The following is an 18,643-nucleotide window of genomic DNA, read 5'->3' as shown; positions in this document are numbered from 1 at the left end:
TTTAATATATTTTTAATTTTGTAGATATTAAAATGAAGTGTCTGAAGGTTGAGGAGTACATAAAGCGCACATCATGTCTGAAAGAGACTCGTCTGCTGCACGAAGATTTGGAGGTGAGTTCAGTGTCTGCAGTTGTAACGTTAGCACCTGTAGGTCCTGTGTCTCTTTGTTTTATTGTATTAGTATAAGAGCCTTTGAAATTGCCCACCCTTTGTATACTTTTTTGTTTTACTGTGATGTATGTTATTTATTTTACTATGCACTTTTTGTCACCTGCACCTTATGTGAAGAACTCTGTGCATTCGTGCTGAGATGGGTGCTATACAAATACACTTTTACTTACTTACTTACTTACTAGTCGACTTTCTTGGCGTGTGTTGTCAACCACCTGCTGCATCACAGGCTGTCATGTTGCCCCTTTTCAATCCAATTTGAATACATTTGTGAGTAGGTCAGGCTGCAGCGTTTATGCTAACACGACTTTACCCACTGTTACAGACGTATGTGAAGAGTGGATCTGGGCCTCAAGGTCGCACGTTATGTGACCGAGTTATTAGGGCCTGTAACCAACAACTCGGAGTTGGCCCTCTGGGCAGTAACCATACCACTGGCCTGGTGAAGCTGGTGGAGCTGGCCCTGCGTGGGTATGACATCTCTGGGGATCTGGGGGCTCAGGGGAGCCCTTTGTATATGGAGAAAATCGTCTTCCACATCCTGAAGAAACTGTCCACCCTGGCAGTGCCCCAGCCATGCAGCCACTTGGGAAGGTTACTCTACAGCAGACTTGCTCCAGCTCCACAGGTACAAAGGGCAGATGCACTTTAGAAATCTTCCGTCTATGTTTGCAGCATCGGTTCTGTTCTCTTTCTGACCACGTGTTCTTCTCTGTCCTCCATAAGACTGAAGACTACTGTGTGCTGGTGCGCAGCTGCTTTGGGGTGCTGTGGAACGGACTGTCGGGAGCCCAGGGAAGAGCCCCCCTCGGCCCCAGGGACAAGCTGCACTGCCAGATGCAGGCCCTGAGCTTCCTCCTGCTGCTGGACAGGGAGGACACGTCGCCCCCTGTCTGCTCAGAAGCCCCCCTGTACATGGAGAATGCCCTGGCTGAATTTGAGAAGGGCTGTGGGACTCTGACGGAGGAGGATGCCTCCTTCCTCCTTCAGGAGACGCTCACACGCCTCCTGGCCTCCTGGCCTGGGGGTAGAGTGGGGGAAGGAGGTGGGGAGCCCTTGTGGCGGCCCTGTCTCCCTACACTCTCTCAGGTGGTGTTGATCACAGCTAAGCTGCTGTGTAAGGCAGGATACTGGGCTCTGGCCTCCCGGCTGGTGGATGGAGCCCGAGGCAGACTCGGGGACCGTCCTACTAACCTCATCCCAGCTCTGGTGCTCTGCAGACGGGCAGTAGACATCCACAGTTCCCTGAGATCAGGAGGAGAGGAGGATTGTGGGCAGGCCTTCACCGAGTGCGCCCGAGCCCTCAGGTCTCTCCCCGCTGCCCTGGGGGAGCGTGAGGTCCGTGCCGCCCTGGAAGGGGGCAGTCTGGTGATGTGGGCGGTGGAGGCGGGGCAGGGCCAGGGGCTGAGGGGAGCAGTGCTGCTGGCCTGCTTCTCCTTCCTGGAGGAGCACCAGGAGCTAATTATGAACAGGCTGCACAGGGTTAGTGAATGTTGCCATTGGAGAGCTCTGCTGATCTCAAGAAGATATATCATGTCTGTGTACCTGATGGTTAAATGATTGATTGTGTCTGTCACACAGCAGAACTCAGCATCACAGTCGGAGAAGAACAGTCTCCACCAGCGCCTGGGCTTCAGCATGTATCTTGGCTTTGTGTTCGCCTATGACAGCATGCAGGCCTCACAGGTAAGGGAGCTATCACCGTCAGTGCTTTGGGCAGCCAGTTGATATTCAGCTATTATTACAATATTTGACCGTTTTTTAATGTGATTTTGTGTCTGTAGCTGGAGAATACTGAAACACTAGCCAGAGTGTTGCTGTACTGCCAGGCAACAGCTGGCCGGATGATGACTGAACTACGGAAACAGCCCGGTGACAATATCCTCATCAAAGCAGGTACCTTGTTTGGACATTTGGTTTTACTTGGTGTCAATACCAGCCTGGTCCGCCTAGCGGTCTTTGTGATTCATTGTGTGTGTGTGTGTGTGTTCCCCCCTTTCCATAGTCACTGGTGTGTATAAACTTGTGGTTGGTCTGTACAACCGCGGCCTGTACGATCGCGCCTTCGCCCTGGTGGAGATCCTGTGCCAGGATCTACGCAAAAACGGCTCTTCGTCCCTCTCTGTGGACACAGTAAGCTAAAGCACACCCTTTAAACATTATCTGGATGGATATGAATGAAATTCAGGTGCTGTGTCCATATGAACACCGTACATCCCCCCCTCCTCCCCCCCAGCTGAGCCGAGCCTTCCTGCTGGCGGTGCAGAGCTCCAGGTACGGCGGCCATCTTGAGCGAGCCCTGGACTGGGTCATCTGGTGGCTCCAGGCCCTGGGGGAGCAGCTCACGGAACACATGACGGAACCTGTGTCCCTGTGGGTCAAGACCAAGGCAGACGCAGCCCGGGCCGGCCAGGAGGACACCCGGCTCAGGTAGCAGTCCTTGAGATGCCCCGCCCACACGCTGCTGCATGTCTGTCTAGCGGTGGATAGATGGTCCCTTCAGCAGGATTTGGCTATGATGACTAAACTGCTGCTTTGTAGTTGCAGGGTTAATCGATCCACATCCAGGACTCATGCAGTCTACTTTAGATATACTGGTCATGATGACCCATATGAGAGCAGACCAGGGTTTTCCCTGCCTTTTTGAGAGGTTTAGGTGGCAACGTCTGGGTGGGGGGGGGGAGTTATTAGGCTAGTAAAATGGTAAAATGGCTAGTACTGCTGCTGATTCACTTCTCTCTTTCCTCTTCTCTCATAGGTAGGTCCCCTTTCAAAAAAACACAAACAGTAGTTAATCTTCACTGTCAAACTGAATATCACATTCACTGGTGTTATAGTAGGTTAATGTTACCTGCCGTTTAGCCTGTTAGTTATTGGCCAAACATAAGTTAGCTAGCTAGTAACCTAGCTAGCTAACCTACCTAGCTATCAAATGTTACGTTTAAAGCTTTTGTTGATGTTTGCTAAATTATTCGTTGCTGTTCTTGCATTCTTGAGCGGCCGCAGTAAAAACCACGAGTGATATAGCAGGAAACCCCTAACCCCGGCAGGCAGAAGTAACCGCCTCCCTTCTCTGCTCAGAACGTTGCGTGACGGTTTTGGTCCTGACGTCCCTCCGGAGGGCGTGATGCTGCGCCTCCTGGAGGAGGAGCTGAGGGCATACAAGGAGCTGGCGGGCGACACCTCGCAGGAGCGCTACAACACGCTGTGTGACCTGCTGGACATCTGCCACGAGGAGAGCCCCCACACTCACCTGCGTGCCGTCTACCTCTACGAGATGGCCCAGGTGGTCTGTTTCCAGGACTTCAGCGAGCAGACGGACTGGTAGCTGCTTCTGTTTTAAATATCGTCCTGGTATCATTTTCTTTCATAGTTTCACAACCCCAACACACGTTTACAACATCAACAACATCACAGCTTCCTGAAATGCTGAAGGGTAAAAGGTCAGCAGAGTTTTAACTTGTCTATTTATTTTTGTCCATTTCACAGCTCAGCAGTTGATTTTACCCATGAAGCCCTGCGGCTGCTGGAGGAGGAGCCCGAGACGGCGGAGAACGCTGATAGGCTGAAGGACGACAGAGCTCACGCCTCTCTCTGGCTGTACATCTGCTCCCTGGAGAAGATCCTCCAGGAGGTGGGTGGGTCTGGGAAGCAGGGTGCAGCTACTCCCTCTACCAATTCAGCCTGGATACTATGCAATTATATATATACCTTCGATGGTTATATATAGATAGAATTGATTTGCTGTACAGATCATCCTTGGTCTGAGAAGTCTTGTCTTGTTGATTGACTGAGTGTTGATTGGCCAGGCAATACAGCAGGATGGGAGGGTGCAGGACGCGAGTGAGCAGACAGGGAGCAGCAGCAGCAACCCGGTCTCCACCAACGACCTGGACTATGAGGACAAGCAGAAGCAGCAGGACAGCAACCTGGTGTATGAGAGCCTGCGCTTCAACCTAGCAGCTGAGAGCAGTAAGGACGCCACGCACGCGCTCACACCAACACACACTCTCCTGTTTTTCTCCACAAATTTTCCTTAACTCTGTGTGTGCGTGTGTGTGCGCGTGTGTGCGCGTGCGTGCGTGTGTGTGTGTGTGTCAGAGCGGAACCAGCCTCTGGACCGGGCCCTGGCTGAGTGGTCCTCTCTGCTGCAGAACAAACAGACGCCTTCCGTCAGGAACCCCAAACAGACCTGTACCTCCATCGTCCTCACTGCTGCCCTCTGCCAACTCATGGGCAAGGTAGCAACACGCGCACGCACACACACACACACGCCTCATGACCTGGCTTGGGTTTTCACTGAATTGGATGAATCTGTGTTCAGATTATCAGATATGCAAGTTAACATGGAGTGGTCTGAGGACATGATGAACTTTGACCCCTTCCCTCCTCAGCCCCTACAGGCCCTGGAAGCTTACCAGCTGGCTGTTGGGCTCTCCGGTTGCCTTGGTGACGCTCAAGGCCGAGCTGCCTCTATGTGCCACTCTGCCAGGCTGCTGCTGGAGCTCGGGGCCCCTGAGCTGGCACAGGTAACCCCTCTCTGAGCTGGCACAGGTAACCCCTCTGAGCTGGCACAGGTAACCCCTCTCTGAGCTGGCACAGGTAACCCCTCTCTGAGCTGGTACAGGTAACCCCTCTCTGACCTGGCACAGGTAACCCCTCTCTGACCTGGCAGAGGTAACCCCACTCTGCACCCCTGAGCTGGCACAGGTAACTCCCCTCTGACCTGGCACAGGTAACCCCTCTCTGAGCTGGCACAGGTAACCCCACCCTGATCTGGCACAGGTAACCCCACTCTGACCTGGCACAGCTAACCCCACCCTGAGCTGGCCCCTGAGCTGGCACAGGTAACCCCTCTCTGAGCTGGCACAGGTAACTCCACCCTGAGCTGGCCCCTGTGCTGGCACAGGTAACCCCTCTCTGAGCTGGCACAGGTAACCCTCTCTGAGCTGGCACAGGTAACCCCTCTCTGAGCTGGCACAGGTAACCCCACCCTGAGCTGGCCCCTGAGCTGGCACAGGTAACCCTCTCTGAGCTGGCACAGGTAACCCCTCTCTTTGCTGGCACAGGTAACACCTCTCTGAGCTTGCACAGGTAACCCCACTCTGAGCTGGCACAGGTAACCCCACCCTGAGCTGGCACAGGTAACCCCACCCTGAGCTGGCACAGGTAATCTCACTCTGACCCTGAGCTGGCACAAGTTACCCCACTCTGACCTGGCCCCTGAGCTGGCACAGGTAACCCCACTCTGACCCTGGGGCCTGAGCTGGCACAGGTAACCCCACTCTGACCTGGGGCCTCAGGGACTCGCATATGGAAATGCTTGGTCCACCATTGAAGTGGAGAAGGTGGTGAATGTTGGATCATTGAAGCAGAGAAGGTGGTGAATGTTGGATCATTGAAGCAGAGAAGGTGGTGAATGTTGGATCATTGAAGTGGAGAAGGTGGTGAATGTTGGATCATTGAAGCAGAGAAGGTGGTGAATGTTGGATCATTGAAGTGGAGAAGGTGGTGAATGTTGGACCATTGAAGTGGAGAAGGTGGTGAATGTTGGACCATTGAAGTGGAGAAGGTGGTGAATGTTGGAGCATTGAAGCAGAGAAGGTTGTGAATGTCCAGAGGTGCATTCATGCGTTGTTTCTCTTCTCAGGGCCAGCTGGAGCAGGCAGAACAGTGTCTGACCGACGAGGTCTCCACTGAACAACCCTCATTTCTCTCTGTCACCACCACTCTGTTGAGAGCTCAGCTGTGCTACAGCACAGGACAGGTAACGCGCTCCATGTTCCCATGAGAGCACACACACACACACCAGAGAACAAGCCGTCTCGCTTGCCCAATTCCTTCCGCTGACTGCTGGTATCACCCTCCTCTCTCTCCCTGGTCTCTCCCCCAGGTGCTGCAGGGCGCCCCCCTCCTGTGTGCGGTGCTGAGGGAGGTGGGAGAGCAGAGACCCTCTAAGAGGTGGTACCTGCTGCGAGCCATGGCCCTCCAGACCTGCAGCGCCTACCTGAGCCTGGACACGGGCTGCCTACCACAGGCCCAGCGCCAGCCCATCACCCAGCACGGTCAGCACCAGTACACACTACCACACCTGCAGTACACACACCTGTCTGGATACCTCACCTGTTTGCATAACAGGACCGCTACTGTGGGACAGTTGTGTCTGGGAGTTTTGTGGCTCTTGAGGTTGTGGGCTACAGAGCTAAGGGACCAGTAACCCGCCTGTCTACTGTATGCGTGTGTGTTCATCAGCAGGCGTGTGTGTTCATCAGCAGGCGTGTGTGTTCATCAGGCAGGTGTTCAGGCAGGCGTGTGTGTTCATCAGGCAGGCGTGTGTGTTCATCAGGCAGGCGTGTGTGTTCATCAGGCAGGCGTGTGTGTTCATCAGGCAGGCGTGTGTGTTCATCAGGCAGGCGTGTGTTCATCAGGCAGGCGTGTGTGTTCATCAGGCAGGCGTGTTCATCTGGCAGGCGTGTGTGTTCATCAGGCAGGCGTGTGTTCAGGCAGGTGTGTGTTCATCAGGCAGGCGTGTTCATCAGGCAGGCGTGTGTGTTCATCAGGCAGGCGTGTTCATCAGGCAGGCGTGTGTGTTCAGGCAGGTGTGTGTTCAGGCAGATGTGTGTTCAGGCAGGTGTGTGTTCATCAGGCAGGTGGGTGTGTTCAGGTGTGTGTGTTCAGGTGTGTGTGTTCATCAGGCAGGCGTGTGTGTTCCAGGTCTGAAGAGCCCAGACGTGTCTCTCTTTGAGAGTCTGAAGCTGCTGGCCAGCCTGCTGGTCACCCTGGTGGGGAACTGCCTGTATGGAGCTCACAACCACAGCACGGACACTCGCTTCATCCACCAGGGTATGGATCTGTCTCACTCGCTTCATTCACCAGGGTATGGATCTGTCTCACTCTCTTCATTCACCAGGGTATGGATCTGTCTCACTCGCTTCATTCACCAGGGTATGGATCTGTCTCACTCGCTTCATTCACCTGGGTATGGATCTGCCTCACGGTCTGGGTTCACAGCCACTTCATTAAAAACTAGAAAAACCGCGTAGCGGCTAAATGCCTCCGCCCAACAATGCAAGTTGCAGTAAACATTCAGTTGGTCTTGAGAGAGGGATGCACATGGATACATGGCCCCTGTGTTGACGTGGATGGTGCTTGTGTACACTAGCTTGCTGGTATTCTAGCTGTAATGCTAGCTAGCTAATGTTAATGCTAGCTAGAACTAGCGTTAGCTAGCTAGCTAGCGTTAGTGTTCAAAAGTGCCTTTTGTGATGTCACGGTGACCTTGACCTTTGATATTTGAATACCAAAATCTAATCCAATTTAACTAATTAAGTCCAACTGGACATTTTGGCAAAATAGGTACAAATTCTGTCAAGCCGTCAAACCCTGTTTTGTGAGGTCAGTGAACCTTGACCTTTGACCCCCACAATGAAATCAGTTAATCCTTGAATCCAACTGGACATTTTGGTCAAATATGAACACATTCTGTCAAGCCATTCCTGAGATATTGTGTTCACTAGGCCAAAAACGCCTTTTGTGAGGTCACAGTGACCCTTGACCCCTACTATCTAAGCAGTTCATCCTTGAGTGCCAGTGTGGCCATTTGTACCAAAGGGGAAGAAATTCCGTCAATGCGTTCCCGAGATATTGCATTAACAAACATCGGACGGCCGGACAACTCGAAACCATAATGCCTCCAGTCAGGCTATCGCCTGGGAGGCATAAAAACAGGTTATGCAGTAGAAGGACCACTTGATATTGACTCTCTCTCACTCACACACCCTGTCTCTCTCCCTCCTCTCTCCTCCGGTCCCCCAGGTGAGAACCTGCTGCTGAAGTGGCAGGTGCTGTCGGAGCTGCTGTCCTGCTCTGTGAGGATGGTGTCCGTCCGGAGCAGCAGTGGCGCTGTCCATGAGGCCAAGCTGCAGTGTCTACAGGCCCTCAAGCTGGCCACCAGGCTGCAGACCCTCGGCCGGTACGTCCTGTGTGTGTGTGTGCGTGCGCGTGCGTATGGACGGGTTTTGTGCTGACTTCTACACAATTTCAATAGATTTAGTGTGTTGGTCTGAGCGGTCCAGTGTGTGTGTTGGTCTGAGCAGTCCAGTGTGTGTGCTGGTCTGAGCGTTCCAGTGTGTGTGTTGGTCTGAGCAGTCCAGTGTGTGTGCTGGTTCAGGTGTGCTGAGCTGCTGGTGGTGAAGGCGGAGCTGGAGCTGATGAAGGGAGAGAGGGAGGAGAGCGGGTTCGACCTGGACCAGGTCCGCAGCCTCCTGGAGCTGTGCACAGGTCAGCCTCCCGCCGGCGCCCTCTAGGGGCTGCTGAAAAACATTACACTGTTTGAATGAGGGAGCGTTTTGTTTTTCTATTTGCTTGTGTGAGACTTCCATGACCATGTTAGCCTTTTTATTCTAGACTTTTCTAACCAGGAGAAGAAGGCAGAGGTGAAGATCAAGCCAAGGAAAGGCCGTCCGGCCCCGAGGCCCGCTTCTCCCGTCCCCAGCGCTGAGGAGGACTGTAGAGGCTTCCTGAGCACCAGGTGGCTCCCCAGGGAGGCCATCGAGAGGAACCAGGCCAGCTCCCCGCCTCTCAAAGCCCGGCCCCAGCGCTGGCTCTCCTGCCTGGGCCATGAGGTGGCCTGTGAATGCCCCTGCTGCTCTGAACCTCTCCTGGGTCGGGTCACTGCCCTCTGGGCTGCCGCCCAGGCTGACCTGGCCCTCCAGCTGGGCCCCTCAGAGGCCCGTTCAGCCCGCAAGCTCCACCTGGCCACACTGGCCCGCTGCAAGGAGGTGACGGCCAAGCTGGGCGCCAGGTTGGCTAAGCTCTTCCCCCTCCCTGGCCCGGCCAAGGCCCCCGGTAAGCCCGTCCTGCTGCAGAGCCTGGTGGGCCGCGTGTACATGCGCATGGCCCTGTCTGGCCTGGAGCTGCGACTGGAGAAGAGCCAGGGGACCTGGAAGGTTCTGGAGGCGGGCCTGGGCTTCCTGGCCTCCAAGCCCTCTCCAGAGCTGGGCCCTCTGAGGGCCAGCCTGCTGGGGGCCAAAGCCCTCGCCTCCTGCCTGGCCCTGGCCACCCAGAGAGACTGCCCCCCAGAGGAGCTGTTCTCCTCTGCCTGGACCTGGAACCCACCTGAGGGGGCTGTGGAGCCAGACCCGCACCCCAAAACACTGCCTCCACCAGCCTCTGTCAAGAAGACTAAAGGCCCAACCATCAAAGGCAAGACCAAAGACCCCACGAAAGCCAGAGACTCTGTCCCTAAGATGAAAGTGTTATTCCCCCCCTCTGCCACCAAGGGCAAGAGTCTGTTCCCCCAGACCCCAGTGGCGGTGAAGCCCTCCAGAACCAAGTCCTCTAGTGATCTCTGTTCCTTTGACTTCGACACCAAGGACCAGGTTCCCCTGGTGACCTGCACCCCTGTCCCCCGGGTCCGAGCCCCCGCCTCAGCGCGGAGAGGGGCTGCCAAGGCCGTCCCCAAACTGCCATTCCAAGTGTACGAGGAAGTGTCCCCAGCCCAGGACAAGCCCCAGCCTGTACCTGCAGCCCCCAGACGTGTCAACAAGTCTCGATTCAAGGTACGGTGTCAAAATAGAGTATAGCGTTTTATATCGTCGCCGCCAAATTATCGTGTTTTGTGGGTTGTGGTCTTGAGCAGTGTGCTCCTGTTACAGGTGCAGTTCAGTGATGAGAGTGACCCAGAGGGCGACGCCCAGGCGGAGCTCAGAGAGAAGGTCTCTAAGAGGTGCCCCGTCTCCGTCAGAGCCGCCCGTGTCCCGGAGCCACCCGCGGAGAAGGCCCCCGCTGCCAAGGGGCCCGCCAGGGGCAAGAAGAGCTCGGTGTTGCCCCGAACCTGCACCTCGTCCGAGGAGGAGGGGGGCGTGACGGCCCCGGCCAGGAGGCCCGCCAGGGGCAAGAAGAGCACGGCCCTGCCCCGGTCCGGCACCTCGTCTGAGGAGGAGCGGGTCGTGGCCCCGGCCAGGAGGGGCCGGCCCAGGAGACAGCAGGCCGGGGCGGAGCCAGGGATGGGGACAGCGGGGGAGGAGCCAGAGAAGATGAGGGCCATAGAGGAGGAGATGGAGGGAACTCTGGAATGCAGCATCGAGGAGCTGAGGGCGTCGGACTCTGAGGAGAACGCTGCGTCTGGTAAGAACAGGGATCGTGTGTACATGTTTATACGCTTTTGTGTGCGACCAACTTGAAAGAGACACGAAGCCACCGTACCTTATTACCCATGTCTGCTTGTTTAGAATCCTATTTCAATGTCACTCCTGAGTTACTCTTGTTTTGGCCTTGCGTCTCCACAGGCATGGGCCTGGACGACCGAGACGCAGACTTTGAGGTCCTGCGCAGGGACCGGTGTGGCGCCCAGGAGAAGGATGGTCTTTGTGAGCTGAGGGGCGGGGTCCAGCCCGCGGGGGTCCTGCCGGCCCACCACCCTCGCTCCAACGCCGGGCCAGGTGCGCACCTCAGAGGCCAGGTGAACCTCCGAGCTCCTGCCTCCATTCTCCCTTCAACCTGAACCCAACTGTCTCTCCTCCTCTCCTCTTCCCAGACGGTCTCTCTCTGGAGGCGGTCCGGTCTCTGCTGACCTCCGCCTGGTTGGCTGTCCAGCATTTCCCCCCCCCCGCCCTCTCCTCCCGCCTCTGTGGCCTGCTGGCGCTGTCGCTGGGGCAACGTGACCCCGTCACCACGGCGATGCTCCACACCCAGTCCCTGGGTTTGACCAGCCGACACCATATGATCCGCCACCTGGCCAATCGCCTGCGGTGAGTCACCCCAGCATCACGCCTGTTTATCTCATCATGTACTGAAGATGTAACCAATCCGATGGCAGGTAGTACCTACACTTGCATCGCTGGGTGAACCTTTCGATCCACACGCGTTTCTACACCCTCAAGGTTGGGGAGGATCTGGAACTGTCTATTTGTCTCCCTCCATTGTCCTTCCAGCAGCGTTTAAAGGGTTCTAAACCCCACCCCTTTATTGTTCCCAACCCCTTTATCTCCCCCCCCTTTATCATTCCTCACCCCTTTACCCCCCCCCCCCCCCTTATCATTCCCCACACCTTTATCATTCCTCACCCCTTTATCATTCCCCCCCTTTATGGTTCTGTCTCCTGCAGGAGGCTGAAGAAGAGCTCCAGTGAGCTGACGGACAAGCTGGGTTCTCTGAGCCTGGAGGAGTCCTGGTCTCTGGAGCAGAGACTCTCTCAGCTGGAGGACATCTTCTCCTTCCCAGCAACCGACGCCTCAGCCTTCCCCCAGCAGCAGGGCGAGGACTTCAGCTCACGGGTCCAGCAGCTCCCCACAGGTAAGCAGCAGGGCCAGGACTCCCCACAGGTGAGCAGCAGGGCCAGGACTCCCCACAGGTGAGCAGCAGGGCCAGGACTCCCCACAGGTGAGCAGCAGGGCCAGGACTCCCCACAGGTGAGCAGCAGGGCCAGGACTCCCCACAGGTGAGCAGCAGGGCCAGGACTCCCCACAGGTGAGCAGCAGGGCCAGGACTCCCCACAGGTGAGCAGCAGGGCCAGGACTCCCCACAGGTGAGCAGCAGGGCCAGGACTCCCCACAGGTGAGCAGCAGGGCCAGGACTCCCCACAGGTGAGCAGCAGGGCCAGGACTCCCCACAGGTGAGCAGCAGGGCCAGGACTCCCCACAGGTGAGCAGCAGGGCCAGGACTCCACACAGGTGAGCAGCAGGGCCAGGACTCCCACAGGTGAGCAGCAGGGCCAGGACTTCAGCTTGCGGGTCCAGCAGCTCCCCACAGGTACGGCAAACATGACGCTGTCTACTTGAGGACCCAGCTCAGCAGCTCTCAACAGAAATACGACAACAAGCGCTGACTGTTCCTCTTCTCTCCCCCTCTCCCTCCCTCTCTCTCTCTCCCTCCCTCTCTCTCTCTCTCTCTCTCTCTCTCTCTCTCTCCCCTCCCTCCCTCCCTCTCTAGGGGTGACGGTGTGTATGCTGTCAGTGCTGGGTGTGCAGCCTGGGGAGGTTGGTGACACTCTGCTGCTGACTCGTCTGGAGAAGGGCTCTGGTCCCGTCACCGTGCGCATCCCTACTGCCCAGCGACTGGTGAGGACGCATCACCAGCCCATCCTCCTCACAACCTAGATACCCATGTACCCTAGAGCCCCACAACCTAGATACCCATGTACCCTAGAGCCCCACAACCTAGATACTGTAATGGAATTACTGTATTACTGTGGAATTACACAACTCCTTAGATAGTTACTAAACCCAAACCCACCCCGGGGGTTTCTGTTTTCAACAATCCAGACCAACACAATCTGAAACGAAACCAAGGCAAATACCAAGCATAAAAGGATTAGTTTTTCAACGTACCGTGAGTTTAGCCGAGTGAAACCAACGAGGCGGACTTCTCCGAACCCATGCGGTTAGGCGCAAAGAGAGAAGATTTTCCAGAGCTCGCTACTGCTCCGCACGTCTGGCTTCCTTCGTTGTTCACTCCAGGCGAACCTCACAGCAGCCGATCCCGTCCCGAGTCGCCAAATTGTAATGGAATTACTGATCTAGTAAAAAGGATTTACCAAGATTCGCTCAAAAGGTTAAGTCTGGTTTATTGTGAAAACATACGAGCGCAAGGACTTTCTGAACAACACAACAGAGGAGTGGTTTATCCAGACAAGTGCCGGCTCTGGGTTTTGCTGTGCCTTATATGCAATCAAAACACAAGTACGGTGCTTCCAGGATGTGATTGGCTACTCCATTGTACGTCATATGAAATGGCAGGCGTGGCCAAGAGTACAGACATGTGACATGAGAAAAAGGCGGCAATTGGGGACAAAGGATGGTTATTCTGTTGTAGACAAATTCAAAGTGTATGGCCTCCTGGAGGCCATTTTGTATGTTAGCACAGCTATGTGAATATTTGGGGGAGTTGATGAATTACAAAAGGAGAGAGAGAACAAAGGTTTAAGGTGTTTGGATGTAAATTCCTCAACAATACCCATGTACCCTAGAGCCCCACAACCTAGATACCCATGTACCCTAGAGCCCCACTTGTAGGTTGAAGGTTGTACACACGCCCACACACACTGACCCCCCCCCCCCTCCCCACAGCGCCCTGTCAGCTGGCTGGTGAAGGAGATGGACAGTGTCCAGGAGGACCAGAAGGCGGTGAGCTGTGTGTCAGACAAGGCCCAGTGGTGGGACAGACGCAAGGCGCTGGACGCTCGCATCGGGGTGAGTCTGGGGCCAGAAATGAATATGGAACAACCTGAAGTAGGGCCTATATACCCTCTTTGGTCTAACAAGTACTTTAATTGGCCCTGAACATCTCTTCTGTGCTCTCTCTCTCTCTCTCTCTCTCTCTCGTGCGCCCTCTCTGCTCAGGTGGTGTTGGAGGACTTAGAGGGGTTGCTGGGTTGCTGGCGGGGGCTCCTCCTACCCCTGACCTCTGACCCTGAGCTGTCCACCCAGACCCGACGTCTCCACAAGACCTTCACTGCCTGGGCGATAGAGATCTCGGAGGATATGCTCAAGGTGAGTGTGGTGTGGCTGAGTGCACGTGTGGGTGGGCAGGTGCCTGCATGCTCAATCTGGTGCCTGAAGTCTTTCCCAGAGTTGAACCTGCTGTGCTGTGGTTGAACCCTTGTCTCCAGGCAGTGCTGTCGGCCTCCCCCCTCCTGTCCCAGCGGGAGCTGCGCCTCCTGGCCCTGGGGCTGAGCCCGGCACGGGGGGAGCAGTGTGTGGAGCTGCTCCAGGCGGCGGTGTCGGCCCTGGCCAAGAGGGCGGAGCCACAGGGCCATGTGGTGCTCATCCTGGACAAGGTTGGACTCACTTCTCTTCACACAATATCACACATGGTCACCTTCTTAAAATAATGGCCCGAGTCACTTTTTGAGGAAAAACCTTTTTTTTTTTTGCTTAATTCATCTCTTCATGATGCTGTCCACCTCTGGTAAAACCTACATCCTCAATTGAAAAGACCACACTGTTTCTACCCCGGTAGTATGATGGCCTATAACAGCCTGTATGTTCACTTAGGCCGTTGTACTTTTATTTTTTTTAAATTGAAAATATGACTTGTCCATTATTTTACGAGGGTGACGACATGTAATATAATGACATGTAATATAATGACATGTAATATAATGGCATGTAATATAATGACATGAAATGTAATATAATGACATGTAATATAATGGCATGTAATATAATGACATGTAATAAATATAATGGCATATCTCTGAGAATGTGTTTTCAGTTGTTCAAGTCCATCCCTTTTGTTCCTCAGTATCTTCAGAAGCTGCCGTGGGAGAGCATGTCCAGCCTGCTGCCCCGCTCCGTCACCCGCATGCCTTCCCTGCCCTCGCTGCTCGGACACGGGGCTCTGAAACGGGTACGCTCTCATGCCCACACACAAGCAGGCACTGCTTTTACAATACGTCCACTTTCTAATGTTGCTGTATAAACTGAATACTCACACAGTATAAGCATGCCTCTCCCTCCCCACCCCTCAGGGCGACCCTGGCTGTGTCCTGAATCGAGGCGTGGACACTAAGCAGGTTTTCTACGTGCTCAACCCCGCTGCCAACCTTGAGGGGACAGAGGACCGCTTTAAAGACTGGTTCAGCAGGTGAGCCCAGCGCCAAGGGTCAAACAACTGGTGTTAAATCTGCCTTCAGATGTTGAGGTTTGCCTCTTACTAATCTGTGGTATTCTCTGCTCTTAGCGTGAGGGAATGGCAGGGTGTGTGTGGAGTTTCTCCCAGCTCTGACCAGCTGCAGGAGGCGGTGACGACCAAAGACCTATACATGTGAGTGGAATATACAGGGGCATCTCAGAAAATTACTATATTTTGGAAAGTTCATTATTTTTCGTAATTTAATTCAAAAAGTGAAACTTTCGTATATTATAGATTCATTACACATGTAGTGAAATATTTCAAGGCTGATTGCCTCCATTCCACGCTCCACATTGATTCGGTAATTTGTACAAAAGGAGCCCCCACCAAGTACTGAGTGTATAAATGAACATACTGAACAATCATAAAGATTAAAACAAAAAAGGCTTGAAATATTTCACTTTGTGTAATGGATCTAGAATACATGAAAGTTTCACTGTTTTAATTAAATTATGGAAAATAATGGACTTTTTCACAATATTCAAATTTTCTGAGATGCACCTGTTATGGGAAGGATATATAAATACATGATTTACATTGATTAGACACATCACATCTGTAAAGTTTACATGAATGTAGTTGTATATATGACCTCCCTCCCTCTCTCTGGCTGTAGCTACCTTGGTCACGGGGCGGGGTCGCGCTTCCTGGACGGCCAGATGATCCTGAAGAGTGAGCTGAGGGCTGCTTCTCTGCTCTTCGGCTGCAGCAGTGCAGCTCTGGCTGTGCGTGGAGAGCTGGAGGGGGCGGGCATCGTCCTCAACTACCTCATGGCTGGCTGGTGAGATGGACATGCTGGTTACACACACACACATCCTCTCAAGTTCAATTTATTGCCATTTATATACATGGGTCAAAGACTTGGGGCCCATTCATAGTCAACGCAAGCTACGCCTGGCGGAGGCCAACCCCAACCGGAAAGGAAAATGACTTAGTGCCGAGAACACGGACACAGCTCTCGCTCTGGGTGTGCAGGGATTGGATGGCCCCAAGTAGGGACACCTTCACCCCATACTCCTGCATAACCCTCCATAAGACCTCTCAAGGAACCCGGTCGTAAGCCTTCTCCAAATCCACAAAGCACATGTAGACAGGTTGGGCAAACTCCCAAGCCCCCTCCAAGATCCTTGCGAGAGTGAAGAGCTGGTCGGTGGTTCCATGACCAGGACGGAATCCACATTGTTCCTCTTCGATCTGAGGTTCGGCTATCGGCCGGACCCTCCTTTCCAGCACCTTAGAGTACACTTTCCCTGGGAGGCTGAGTAATGTGATGCCTCTGTAATTGGCACACACCCTCTGGTCCCCTTTTTTGAATATTGGGACCACTACCCCAGTCTGCCACTCCTTTGGCGCTGACCCAGACTTCCACGCAATGTTAAAGAGGCGTGTCAACTAAGACAGCCCCTCAACACCAAGCGCCTTCAGCATTTCTGGATGGATCTCATCAGTCCCTGGGGCTTTGCCACTGTGGAGTTGTTTGACTACCTCAGTGACCTCCTCCAGGGAAATTGACGATGACCCCCCATCATCTTCCGGCTCTGCCTCGATCGTAGAGGGTGGGTTAGTTGGGTTCAGGAGTTCCTCAAAGTGCTCCTTCCAACGCTCAACGACCTCCTCAGTTGAGGTCAGCAGTGTCCCATCCTTGCTGTATACAGCTTGGATGGTCCCCCGCTTTCCCTTCTTGAGGTGTCTGATGGTCTTCCAGAAACACCTTGGTGCCGACCGAAAGTCCTTCTCCATGGTTTCTCCGACCTCCTCCCACACCCGCTGCTTTGCCTTGGTCACGGCCGAAGCCGCAGCCCTCCGGGCCAGTCGATACCCTGCAACTGCTTCTGGAGTCCCCCGGGCTTACATATCCCAGAAGGCCTCCTTCATTTGGACGGCTTCCCTGACCACCGCTGTCCACCACGGTGTCCGAGGGTTACCGCCCCTTGAGGTACCTATGGCCCTCAGGCCACAGCTCCCAGCCGCAGCTTCAGCAATGGAGGCTTTGAACACTGACCACTCAAGTTCGATGTCCCCAACCTCCACAGGGATGCCAGAGAAGCTCCGCCGGAGGTGGCAGTTGAATTCTCTCCGGACAGGCTCTTCCTCCAGACGTTCCCAGTTCACCCTCACTACATGCTTGGGTTTTCCAGGTCTGTCCAGAGGTTTCCCCTGCCATCGAAACCAGCTCACCACCAGGTGGTGATCAGTGGACAGCTCTGCCCCTCTCTTCCCAAAGTGTCCAAAACACACAGCCTCAGATCAGATGATACAATAACAAAATCGATCATCAACCTTCTGCCTAAGGTGTTCTGATGCCAGGTGTACTTGTGGGCATCCTTGTGTTCGAACATGGTGTTTGTTATTGACAAACCGTGACTAGCACAGAAGTCCAACAACAAAACACCACTCGGGTTCAGATCGTGGTGGTCATGCCTCCCAATCATCCCAATCCCAACCTCCAAGTTTCTCCATCATTGCCCACGTGTGCATTGAAGTCCCCCAATAGGACAGTGGAGTCCCCTGCAGGAGCCCCAAATAGGACTCCACTCAGGGTCTGCAGGAAGGCTGAGTACTCTGAACTGCTGTTCGGTGCATAAGCACAAACCACAGTCAGAGTCCCCCCCCCCCCCCCCCCCACAGTCCTAAGGCGCAGGGAGGCGACCCTCTCATCCACTGGGGTGAACTCCAGCACAGAGGCGCTCAGCTGGGGGCTAGCTAGTATAGCCACACCTGCCTTACGCCTCATACCGTGAGCAACTCCGGAGAAGAACAGGGTCCAGCCCTTATCCAGGAGTTTGGTTCCGGCGCCGGTGCTGTGCGTGGTATCGCTCCACCTCCCTCACAAGCTCCGGCTCCTTCCTCCCCAGCGAGGTCACGTTTCATGTCCCCAGAGCCAGCCTTTGCCACCCGGGTCTGGTCCGTCGGTGCCCACCGCCTTCACTGCCACCTAGTTGTTTCTCCCGCGGGTGGTGGGTCCACGGGATGGACGAGACGGAGATGTTGTTCCCACGTTGCTCTTTCGGGCTGGGCCTGGCCGGGCTCCTTGGAAAGCCCGGCCACCAGGCGCTCGCAGACTGGCCCTCCATCCGGGCCTCGCTCCAGACAGGGGCCCCGGGCTTCCACCGGGCTGGGTATCTCTTTCTCTGGTGTTCTTCCATCAGGGTATAGGGTACATAAAATATTACATTGAGAATATATACATGGTGATTAATGCAAAAAATATCATTAAACTATTCAAATAGGAATATACAGTGGTCATTCAAAAGCTATACTGCACTGGAATATAAATGAAATCCAAATCAAACTAACAGCATTTGGATATGCCTGTGGATGTGACCATGCTTCCTCTCTGCCCTTTAGCCCATTTGTTCTGGGAAACCTGTGGGACGTGACGGACCGGGACCACGACCGGTTCACCAAGGCCCTGCTGGAGTCCTGGCTCTCTGCCGGCCCCGGGGCCCCCCTCCTGGATCAGATGGGCCCCTCCCGCCAGGCCACACACCTCAAACACCTCATAGGCGCTGCGCCCATCGTCTATGGCCTGCCCATCCACCTGCAGTAGGACGAGGGCACAACTAACACATGATTTTACACACCAAGCGATCTCACTACTAAAGTCATCGTTCCTTTACACATGATATAATGGGGATGTATCTTGAATTTAAGCATGTTTTAGGATCAATGTTTGCCAGATTTTATTCTTAATTGTGATCTAATGCCCGTCATTATTTTTGATGGATATGGCAATTGTTTAATTTTTTGCTGTTTTAATGCAATTGTTTTTGTGTTGCTGTTTCAATGCGAATTCAGTATATTTATGAACCTGTTACTCTTTAATAAACCATGCG

At 54.3% G+C, this 18,643-nt stretch overlaps 1 protein-coding gene across 1 annotated transcript; it reads left to right on the top strand.

Moving 5' to 3' along the window:
• Nucleotides 1-32: 32 nt before the first annotated feature.
• Nucleotides 33-18,357, top strand: espl1 (extra spindle pole bodies like 1, separase; the record flags this gene model as incomplete). Its single annotated transcript, XM_084446092.1, has 32 exons — nt 33-113; nt 499-801; nt 900-1,655; nt 1,758-1,859; nt 1,958-2,069; nt 2,179-2,306; nt 2,410-2,603; nt 3,255-3,497; nt 3,663-3,807; nt 3,983-4,145; nt 4,275-4,414; nt 4,568-4,702; nt 5,824-5,940; nt 6,067-6,238; nt 6,888-7,016; nt 7,989-8,145; nt 8,344-8,453; nt 8,580-9,733; nt 9,830-10,301; nt 10,463-10,615; nt 10,711-10,924; nt 11,281-11,468; nt 11,817-11,924; nt 12,105-12,232; nt 13,241-13,363; nt 13,514-13,663; nt 13,783-13,950; nt 14,418-14,522; nt 14,644-14,759; nt 14,856-14,939; nt 15,424-15,588; nt 18,156-18,357. The coding sequence occupies 32 exons, from the start codon at nt 33-35 to the stop codon at nt 18,355-18,357; spliced, it is 6,717 nt and encodes a 2,238-aa protein (XP_084302218.1).
• Nucleotides 18,358-18,643: the final 286 nt, after the last annotated feature.

Source organism: Borostomias antarcticus, assembly GCF_949987555.1.
Source record: "Borostomias antarcticus genome assembly, chromosome: 11".
Classification (NCBI taxonomy): Eukaryota; Metazoa; Chordata; class Actinopteri; order Stomiiformes; family Stomiidae; genus Borostomias; species Borostomias antarcticus.
This window is presented reverse-complemented; position numbering and strand designations above follow the sequence as displayed.